The 12112-nt window shown below is 39.2% G+C and overlaps 1 protein-coding gene across 1 annotated transcript in view; it reads right to left on the bottom strand.

Moving 5' to 3' along the window:
* Positions 1–556: 556 nt before the first annotated feature.
* Positions 557–12112, bottom strand: part of tweek (transmembrane protein KIAA1109 homolog tweek) — a 72269-nt gene continuing 60713 nt past the window's right edge. Inside the window, 5 exon segments of the mRNA XM_074084997.1 lie at positions 557–5464; positions 6539–6654; positions 8580–8710; positions 10004–10198; positions 11415–11664. Of these exon segments, the coding sequence (XP_073941098.1) occupies positions 5269–5464; positions 6539–6654; positions 8580–8710; positions 10004–10198; positions 11415–11664 (888 nt within the window). The 3' untranslated portion in view covers positions 557–5268.

The raw sequence follows: 12112 nt of genomic DNA, 5'->3' as shown, positions 1-12112 counted from the left end.
GTAGCATGATTTAATACAATACCTCTCTTTGCAGTCGGGTAAAAAGCAAAACTTGTATTCCATTCGCTAGGTTGGAAACATTCCTATTTGTTCACAAGGTTTCGATATTCAGGCTTTTGCTGCATTTGGCTTATTTTGTAAATGCGATGTTTATACAATGTACAGTCAAGTGCAAAAATAAGTATCTATTCGATATTGCGTCGGAATAAGAGTGTGGTACTTATTTTTGAAACTTTGAATTAGTTCATAATTTTACACTTGACTGTACCTTTATGGTTTTGATATTATAATGTAAGAAATATATAATATATATATAAATATAATATACTCGCATGATTTTGTAAAAGCTATAGAAACATGATACATTTTGAACTTTGTATTTTAATATATCGTTTAAATTATTTATTGTTTATAATTAGATAAAGACCTTATTGAATTATACTTTAAAATTAATATTAATTTATGAGCATGTTATTTTCACGTCAAATTATTTTGTATTATAAAAAAATATTTTGCTACCCTCACTTGTTTTATTGGCATGAAGTGAAACAAGAAAATGATTCTAATAATTTATTGATATCACATTCACTATGTACAAATTACCAGGTTCCATAATAAAAATATTATCAATTACCAATACATTAATTAAGAAACTTCAACCTACTTACATTATTCATTTAACATAATATACAAATTTATACAGGCAGTACAAATCAAATTGCGAGCTATTGGAATCGTATTCTAAAACCTATATACACTTATATGTAGGTAACTAAGTATTGCTTTTATTGGTACATAAAATAAGAACCACCCTTATCATCACAACAAAGTTTTGAAACATTTGACTTTTAATTTAAAAGGCAGCAGTTCTTTGTTTTTCGCTGCACTGTTATTGGTAATTGAAATTTCAATACTTTATTTTGAAGCAAGGCCTCAGAGAGGCAATAAAAGCATCAGTAATATATTTGACTTGTATTACTCGCACATATTGAAGGCGGCAGTGTCCCCTAAGGATTTAGGCCGATGCAACATCATTTATCTGCAACCAAGCACCTGATTAGCCGAGTCCCGACTGAGCGAGGCAAGCGCGTGAAGATCGGGTATCATAGGGTAAACAATTTCAGCTCATTTAGAATCCAAGTGCCTGTCAAGCACCAGCAGATGTTCCTGCGCTCCGATTTCTAGCCGGAGGGTGCAGCGTTCCGTCGTTTTAGGGTAGCGACGAAGACTACATCCAAAATTCCTAAATATTTGTAATAATTGTATTTTTTTTGTATGCTGTAATTTTTATTAGTAAATAAGTAAATGATTTAGTTCGACACAAGGCTTAAAATCGCACCGAAAATGGCTGCCTCGCGAGGCAGCTCGCTCAGTGGAGACTCGGCTAACCATTGGCGCCCTGTAGACTTGTTTTCAGGAGGAGGGGGGAGTCGACACCCAACTCTGGTGTGGCCACTAGACTTATGCATCAACAGGAGCAATGTTTCTTTCGCACAACGCAGCGTAGGACGTCCACCAACGAGGTGGACTGACGACTTGGGTAAAGCCGCGGGTTCATGGTGGATGCAGGCCGCTGCCAACCGAAGCGACTGGAGGTCTATGTCCAACAGTGGGCGTCCTACGGCTGATATGATGATGACAAATGTATCTTTAAATTCGCAATGAAAAGCGTAAAAAATTTAAAATTTTTGCACAACCAGTGTTTTTGGAATAACAAACTGCCTTTTCCATGTGATAGCTGGCAAGGTAATTCAATCTTTTTTTTTATGTCGAACACAATTATTTTGATAAAAATTTTGTCGTTTTTTTTTTAAATTCTGAAGCCAATCTTTTGAGAAAAAAATACGTAATTAATTGTCCTTGGAAATATAAAGCATTTTTACCAAATACCGTAGTATACATTCCGTGTCAGCGCCACCAAAAATAAAACTTTCCTTGGGTTTTTTGTTAGTATTTATTTAAACTGTTTGTATACTTTTGGACTGAAGTAAGGATCGACTGATATTATTAAGCGTGCCTTTCTACGTTTTGAATTAAATGTACACTCAGCGAAAAAACTGGCTTTATTTTTTATCAAAATAAAATAAGTGTACAACTTGGAAAAATGTGAAACAAAATGTTAAACCTTTTCCAGGCACCGCGAATTCAGATGTTCTACCACAAAATAAATCATAGTTTTACGTTGTTTACCTATGAGGGATTAATTTATATTATTATTATTATTTAGAAGCCTGTAGAGGTGTCCCACTGCTGTGCAAAGGCCTCCCCCCATGTCCTCCACTCAATCAATCAATCAATTTAAAAAAATAATATTTTTAACGAGTTAAAATTATTTTGTACCATATTGTATATTTAGTAAGGTCGAATACTTGTGCACATTTATGTGGTTGCTATAATGCACTATGCCTGGAAAAGAGTAAAAATTAAAGTTTTGAGCCCTAACAGGTATCATGATTAAAGATAGATAAAGTTAGGTTTATGTAGTTTTGTTGAAGGACTAACCATTCAAATTGAAGTCGGAAACAACATAAATATATTACTTAACTCATTGCAGTTTTAAATCAGTGCGAACGTCGCCACTGTTAAATATTTATAGTTGGTAACACTGAATGTGGTTGAAGTAGTGTTTTCTATCGCCGAGTACAATTTTATATGTGCAACAACATCATGTCATGCCATTTAAGATTCACTTTAATGTACCTAGATGTGGGATGATTCCAATTTAGATCAAATTATTTGCGATACTCATTTATTAAGCAAAACTAAAGGCACATTGTAAATATTCTAATAATAGGTACAATCTCAATTTTCAAAGAAAAGAAAACATATCAATTATTCTGTCTTTGGAACGATAAAATAACAATACAAAATTAAAATAATTCAAAACAATAAACGCGAACAAATAATATCCTAAATTGCACTTAATATTTGCTCAAGTCTTCATTATTTATGTTTAAATTGGACTAATTAATTACACACATGGACATAATTTTAACTGATAATTTAATTTGCTCTCTCATCAAATATCCCATTTAAATTAAATAGCTAATAGTTTTTACATCTCCGCCGCTGTAATTCTAAAGTAATATACATTAAAGCATATTCTCCGCTTTTGGATAATTTTATTTTTTATAGTAATTATTGAATTTAACCTTACAATTTTACTATTGCTGCCATACTTTAATAATAATCTTCTCAACATTACAATAATCTCAAATAGATGAAACATTACATTTTGTATTACATTACACTTTGCGGCAAAATATCTGCCAAAACGGCTAGCACTGCATACCGCTACTCTCGCTGGGTTACAGTTTGCCTGCAGTATATTCTCTTTTTTCCTCCAATCATATCATATAGATATTTATATCATAAGAATATTGAGTTATTTTTGCCGTCAAATCGATAATTCTCTTTAGAATTCTGATTGATAGAGATCGCAAGTTTAGAATACTAAAACGAATACCTTCGAAGGCATATTTTCTAATGTCATACTTATTGATATTTCCTTCTTCAAATATACAGAATGATCAATCCAAATGGGTCAGTAGGGAGAAATCAGAAACTATGAGAGATAGCGAAATCTGTTCTTAGGAACCATGGCTTCGATTTTAGATTTAATAAAAATGGCATTCAAATTTTTTGATCTAACTTTCATACATAACCGAGAATCGAACCTGGTCAAAATCTCTGTAAACTATGTTTATCAATTCTGCACATTTTTTCGTTGTTATAGATCTTATTTAAATCTGATGACAATACAATAATCTGGTAGTGACATCCTAGTGGTCCGGCCAGAATAGTCCCCGCAGGACGGAACTCCTTAACGGTTCATACCACGATCGATTTCACTAACCGTTGAGGAGTTCCGTCCTGCGGAGACGAGCCTGGCCAAACCACCAGAATATTGTATTGTCACCAGATTTGAATAAGTATGCTAAAGTTGAAGTCAATCCGACTACTGGAAGTGCGTCAAATTCAACTTGCAAGATTGGACCCGTACATACATACATACATTATACAATACATACATTCATACACACTTGCAAGTTAAATAAAAGCTTGTAAAATGTATTTCCTTTCACTTATGATCCAGACAATCCAAAATAACAACGAAAAAATGAGCAGAATTTATAACATACTTTACAGATTTTGACCACGTTCGATTCTCGGTTATGTATGAGAGTTAAATAAAAAAAAAATTGAATGTCATTAAATCTAAAATCGAATCCATGGTTCCTAAGAACAGATTTCGCTATCTCTCATAGTTTCTGATTTCTCCCTACTGACCCATTAGGATTGATCACCCTGTATGTCTCATACAGTATTAGTATTCAGGTGGGAATGGGTTTTTATTAGAAAACCTACAACTTACATAATCTACGTCGTATCAGTTCTGATTCTGATGAATCGGTCGAGTCAATATCATTAATACTCGTAGGTGCACACTTTACTAAATCACAAAATGAATCAAAAAGTGTATTCATATTTAAAACTTTATCAAACCAAACCGTGACCCGCTTTAGAATCTTACCAGAACTTGCTGTGACAATATTCTACGGTGGGTCAGAAACCGATTGTTTGACGTACCATCAGCCAAATATGTGGTCTATCACCCTAAAGTTGATTATTGTTTGTATTTCATAATACAACAATGACGATATGACTTTTTCAACTTGAAAGTTCAACTTTAGCGACATATTAATTCGATACCCCTGCAATACCCCTGGTGTTGCAGATGTTTATGGGCGGTGGTGATCTCTTACCCACTTGCTTGTTTGCCATCCAGTCAAATAAAAAAAAAAGATAGGAAGTTGTTTGAAAATTGATAGACCACTTATTTAGTGGTTAGTCTAACATTTATGAAATCGTTAGTATCTTATCTACTTCAGAACATATTCAGAGTATCAAGTGGTCAGTGGTCAGTAAAGCTAATTTTACCCCATTTTGACCATTATCACTTGGATAATATATAATTGTCAATCCTGTACCGTTCTATATTCTTCAAGAACCATTTGCAATCACTCGTCAATTCACTTAGAAACGGCTACAATCCAGCAAAGAACACAATCATCCGCGTCTCCACCGGTTGATGTAATAGCTGAACCACTCACTTTCAGCAGGTCGACTTCAATTGGTCCACGCGAGGACCGGTTTGCAAACACCGTAAGGGGGTTTCTATTAGTCCAGACGGCGACGGTTTCATGCGGTAAGAGCCAGCGCTACCGGCGTATACAATGAGTTAATACGGCATCCGCCAGCTCCGGTCTATGTGGGGACGGGTTTATGCGGCAGGAGCGCCACGAGCCTCAGGAGCGCGAGGGCGAGCAGCTTGTCGAGCGGGTCGAGCGCGCCGCGCTGCAGCCACTTCGGGATGGTGGTGCGGGCGTGGCTGAAGCCCAGCTTCTGGAGGATGTAGTCCACGCCGTAAGGCTCGATGGACTTGCCCGCCCAGGACAATAGTCTGTGGAATTAAAAACAGTCACTTCAGGGAGCGATAGGAAAATTTGGGCTCATATTGTCAGTGTCAAAAACCCCCGACTTTGTCACTTCAAAGCTCAATATCTCAAAAAGGGCTGAACCGATTTTGATAAAGAACCATCGCTAGAAAACCTGCTTTTAATTAAAAAAAACCGCATTCAAATCGGTCCACCCGTTTAAAAGCTACGGTGCCACAGACAGACAGACACACACACAGACACACATTGCGGTCAAACTTATAACACCCCTCTTTTTGCGTCGGGGGTTAAAAACGAATTCGAACAAACTTTTTTGAGAACACTTCGCCTACATTCAGGGATAATTTATTTTTTAGCTACCCCGTGATTTGAGGTGTCGTTGGATAAATTTACGAAAACCACTTTTCGATCCTGGAATCCATTTGCCAAATATTATGGTTTATGGTTTAAGATATTTATTTTCTCAAAAGATTTACAAAATTACTTATAGAGAAAACAATATTAATTTAACTTAAATATTGAACATTTTAAAGTGCGATTTTTTGTCAGTGTAAAGTGTCTCGTCTGTCCGTCCCCGTACCAGTTAAATGGCTATTTTCGGACGCCTGAAAAAACACACAGCAAAAGTAGACACAAGAAATTTAAAAGTAAAAGTAACACAGTTTCAGACTGTACAAGTGAAGCAGTAATGGTCGATAAAAATTTAATATTTGCATATTTAGCGTCGTGTAGAGAAAAACGTAGCTAATAAAATATACTGAGCGGCAAATAATCTGGCCCACAAATCTATGCAGAATTGGTAATTTTGTATGAAGGGCTGAGTTTCTTGCCGAATTATTCCCAACACAGGTTTATCCGAACCGGTGGTAGATTTTATTGACATTCATAAGTACAATACAATACAAATATTCTTTATTGCACATCATAAAGCAGTACAAAAAAAACTTATAATATAAACACTACGTATAAGTACTTGTCATAGCTTAAATAGAATTAAGTTATTATGACTTTGACTTTTGATTACACACGCCCACAGACTCAGATGTCGACCAACTAGGATGGTAAAGGATTCAAGTTACCGGACGGTGGGCTCGAGGTGCCAGGTGACGCACTGGTAGTCTCTGTAGTCCTGGGGCGCGGCGCGCGGCGCGCCCGGCGCCTCGCCCCACGCCGCGCGCGTGCCCGTGCCCGGGACCTGACACACACATTACAACCTCGTAACGCCCACTATTCATAAAGGGTGTCCCAAAAAGGACGCAAGATTTGAAATTGATGAAAAACCCTTTTTTTTTTCGTTATAATATATTTGTATAAAAAATCTTGAAATACATAAAATAGGGTTATTCGTGGAATAATACGTCAGGCAAATGTCCTCCTAGGCTTTGCTGGCACATATGCACTCTTTTGTCAAAATTTTCTATGACCATTTTGCATAGATGCGGCTGAATTTCTCCAATGCAGCGTCGAATGGCCTCTTTTATAGCATTTCTATTTGAACGGCTTGTTTTTGGAGACCAGTGGAATGAACATCATGAATAAAATTGATCCACTCTCCCTGAATTTTGCAACCACTCTGCTCACAGTTGATGAAGTCAAGTCAATATTCCGACCATATTTTGCACGGAATTTTCGAACCGTACACGCCAAACTTCTTTTGAAATATTGTTCAATATTAAAAACGCGTTGATCTTTCGTAAGACCCGCCATTTTTTACAAACCCTAAACATTCAGCTGTCAAATAGTTTTTTTTTAGGGTTGCCTGCACTGAAATACAAAAATGGCGGCAAATTTAAATCTTGCGTCCTTTTTGGGACACCCGATATCAATAATTTCGACACGAGATACAGTTGATAGTAAATGATAAATTTTGTTGACAGCGAAGCGTCTCCGTTTCAGCTTGGCAAAAACTCTGTCAGCCATGCAAGCGTGGAGGATAATATACCTACACGTATTCATCATTTCAGCCATAGGACGTCCACTTTTGACTGTTGGACATAGGCCTTCCCCATAGATCTACAGTTGCATCGGTTGGAAAAAGCGTGCATCCATTCCATCGTGAACTTGCGGTTTTAACCGGTCCATCCGTCCATCTCGTTAGTGTATATTGATAAAAATATAGAATACCTCTTTAAGGTCTATATAGGGACGTTTTGATGTCAAAATACAATTCTCCCATAGAGTTTGAATGGAAATAGTGCAGCAACATATGACGTCACTTGTTCGCCAACTCAATCAACTATTTTTTTGTTTTAAAACAACAAATAATCTATTTTTTTTTAATCGACTGGATGGAAAACGAGCAAGTGGGTCTCCTGATGGTAAGAGATCACCACCGCCCAGGGGTATTGCAGATGCGTTGCCAACCTAGAGGCCTAAGATGGGATACCTCAAGTGCCAGTAATTTCACCGGCTGTCTTACTCTCCACGACAGTGCAAGCACTGCTGCTTCACAGCAGGATTAGCGAGCAAGATGGTGGTAGCAATCCGGGCGGACCTTGCACAAGGTCCTACCACCTGCAAACCACTGCTGTACTTTTGCAGTTAATCGAAAATGAATCTGGTTTCAGGGCTTAAAATAAAGCGTTTTTTTACTGGAGTCGTGTCTTCGAATTATTTTTGAATGGTGTCAACATCCCTATTGTGAAATAGTTATTTATGTGGCTGGTGCATAATGAGAGGCATTAAAGTACGAGTGCGGTTTTATGAAACGAGCCGAAGGCGAGTTTCATAATAAGATCACACGAGTGTTTTAATGCCTAATTATGTATAGCCGCATACATAACTTTATCTACATGCATATCATAAGTGTTCTATAATATGTTCAGATATGGCCTGTATTTTGACTTTGACTTTGGCTTTGACTGAATAATAATTAATAATTATTATCTACATGCATGTCATAAGTTTTCTACAATATGTACAGATATGCATTGTTAAAAAAAGTATTACCGATACTTTAATGTAAACATTAAGATGCACTGTACTTTAATGTGAACGTTAAGATGCACCCGCAGATACCAGGTTTCTTAATAAAGGCCATTTGATAGTCGCTTCTGAACATATAATAGGGAAGTTATGATATGCATGTAGATAAAATGTGATATATGGTGGTGTACTCACAACGCGGTCCTTCTCTTTGATGTACGAGGAGATGAGGTCGTGCAAGAACAGGAAGGCCTCCGCGTCCACCGACACGAAGATGTGGTCCTCGAACTCCGTGATGAAGCTGCACTCCACCACCGGCTTCTCGTCTGGACACAACACAATCACTTTATCTACCCCCATATAGTAAAAAGGTTCAAAAACCATAGGTAATGACCAGCATTACGACATTGGATTCTATTATGAACACGGCTGTATCGTAATGAGATTTCATACATCATTACAGCACGGGGGGGGGCGCGCGACCACGTGCAGCAGCAGGTCGTCGCGGGCGCAGCTCGTGGGGCAGACATACCTACCTAGTTCTCGTTAATGCAGGTCTTTCTCAATGGCTATATAGATTAAATAATGTATGCAACTGTACGTAATTAGGCCTTAAAACACTCATGTGACTCTGATTATGAAACTCGGCTATATTTTAAGAACCCCTATTACGATACAGTTGCATAAAATACTATTATTGTACACAACAATAGTAAGCGATACAGAAAGCAGGTACACAGCTGTGGCGAAGCGTCCGTAGAACCCTATTAATATCGGCTAGTCTAATTTTACAAAGTAAGACAACACCACGGAAGAATAAAAACATGTGGAAGTGCTATGTAGGTGCAGCGTGAGTGCCACAAGTAAGCGGAGGTACGTTTACTCGATGCCAGTCGTGTTCAACATTGCGTAGAGTATGAGCGAGTTTAGTAGTGTCGCGACATTCCTTGTTTTACAGTAATTATGCCGTATTGCTCAATTCTGGAATGTAAAAATGATAGCAGGAAAAAAAACTTAGTAATGGAGGATTACCTACGTCATCGAGTAAGCAAGCGTACCGCCGCTTACTTGTGGCACGCACGCTGCACCTACATAGCACTTCCACTTGTTTTTATTCTTCCGTGGACAACATATACAGAATTTATAAAATATGTAAGCGATCTTTATGCTTCGGCATAGAGAGAAAATTACAAGGTAAGCAATAGGCGGCCTTATCGCTTCAGAGCTATCTCTTCCAGGTAACCTTTTTCAACATGGTTTGTTATTTTTTTTTTAAAACGTACATTTTCGAGTCCGCCGTGACCAAGGTCTAGATTTTTGGGGAGGTTAGTACAATACCTAGCGTCGGATAGCAGAAAAATAATTGACAGCTATTCATAAAGACATGTAGCCATCACCTTATAGATATCTCTACAATATTACATTGTAAAATAAACTATCTAAATGCTACTATATGAATAACACATCTGATAACATGGCTATAGAACTACCGAACGCTACTCCAATTATTTATGCTCAGTACAAGTTATTTATATTCAACGTGTCTCGCTTTTCTTGTAACATGATCAAAATTAGTTTCGTTATGAATGGCCCTTAGAGTGTGTTAAGGCGTGTCTCACCTTGTTCGGTGGGCGGGCTGGGCTTCTGTCGGTGCTTGGTCCGCAAATGCATCTGCATGGGGGGCAGCGCGAAGATGACCTCCCGCTGGTGCGCGGCGGCCGGCGCGCCCGCCTTCCGCTCGCGCTCCGCGCTGCCCGTGTTACCCGCGCCCGCCTCGCCGCGCTCGCGCTCCAGAGATGGGAACATCTCGATCGCTGCAATAACACCTCGACGCTAACTACAGTTTTGCACTAGGTACGTCCAATTCGAATCCGTGACAATGCGGTGCCGAGCAGTCGTAGAGCTATTTGTATGGCTTCACCATTAGGCTACCACGGGTTCAGTATTAGGCTATCACAGCTTCATAATTAGACTACCACGGCTTCAACACAAGGCTACCACAACTTAGACGTTAGGCTACCATTGTTTCACCATTAGCCTACCACAGCTTCACCATTAGGCTACCATTGTTTCACCATTAGGCTACCACAGCTTCACCATTAGGCTACCACGGCTTCAACATTAGACTCCCATTCTTTCACCATTAAGCTACCACGGCTTCACCATTAGGCTACCATGGCTACTAATATCTACAAAAAGTGAGATCAGTGAGTGATTGTATGGCGGTCACCGTTAGGCTACCACGGCTTCAACATTAGGCTACTACGGCTTTAACATTGGTATCACGGTTTCAACATTAGACTCCCATTCATTCACCATTAAGCTACTACGGCTACACCATTAGGCTACCATGGCTACTAATATCTACAAAAAGTGAGATCAGTGAGTGATTGCTATGGCGATCACCGTTAGGCTACCACGGCTTCAACATTAGGCTACTACGGCTTTAACATTTGGGTATCACGGCTTCAACATTAGACTCCCATTCATTCACCATTAAGCTACTACGGCTACACCATTAGGCTACTATGGCTACTAATATCTACAAAAATGAGATCAGTGAGTGATTGTATGGCGATCACCGTTAGGCTACTACGGCTTTCAACATTAGGCTACTATGGCTTTAACATTTTATTTTATTTATTTTTATTACATTATCATCACTTACAGTATCATTACAGGAGTTAACCCTAAGGCGATACAGAAGGCCTTTAATAATAAACAATAAAATCTTAATCTAATAGCAAATATATGTAAGGCAACTCTCTTGAATTCACTCAGGTGCAAGAAAAAATCAACTGAGTCTGCTATCTGGTTAGAGTAGCTAGTGCGAACATTTGGATACACGGCTTCAACATTAGACTCCCATTGTTTCACCATTAGGCTACCACAGCTTCACCATTAGGCTACCACAGCTTCACCATTAGGCTACCACGGCTTCACCATTAAACTTCCACGGCTACTAATTGATCCACAAAAAGCGAGATCCATGAGGACACGGCGCGAGCAGAGCATAAGAGCATAAGTTACCGTCGATCTCGCTGTTGGCGAAGGCGTAAGTGAACCACTCGCGCAGCGTCTTGAACTGCGGCGGGAACAGCATCGCGCGCGTCATGCGGCACACGGTGCCCACGGACTGGTGGCCGCCGCCGCCGCCGCCGCCGCCGCCGCCCCCCCCGCCGCCCGCAGCCGCCGCGCCGCCCAGCTGTGCCGTCAGACTCTGCGTCACGTGCACCTCCACCGAGCCTGACAAACAACACACGGTTTTTGCTAAAGAGCGCTTTTACCTGCTGAGCTGACAACGTTGCATTTTTGTTAGTTTTTCTCGATTATTCCATAAAAATTTCATCATCATCATCCCAGCCTATATACGTCCCACTGCTGGGCACAGGCTTCCTCTCAGAACAAGAGGCCATAAAAATTTAATGAAAATTAAAAATGTGGTTTGATATACATATATAATTTCTCTTCTTAATATATAATTTAATGTGTCTCCTCCGATAATTATTCGTTATAGACTTGTGGCGCTATTAAGCGACCAGCAGCGCCGCCGCATCATTCCGCCACTATTATACTTATGTGTACAATCTGTGCACCACGGTTTGAACCGACAAATCAACGCTCACGCGCGCCTGGCGGTCGACGTTGATTGGCCGGTTACGACAAGATGGCCTGTGACACTGAATAGATTTTTCTCTGGTTTTCCTTCTTGTACGACTCGCGGCCGT

Source organism: Choristoneura fumiferana, chromosome 3 (assembly GCF_025370935.1).
Source record: "Choristoneura fumiferana chromosome 3, NRCan_CFum_1, whole genome shotgun sequence".
NCBI lineage: Eukaryota > Metazoa > Arthropoda > Insecta > Lepidoptera > Tortricidae > Choristoneura > Choristoneura fumiferana.
This window is presented reverse-complemented; position numbering and strand designations above follow the sequence as displayed.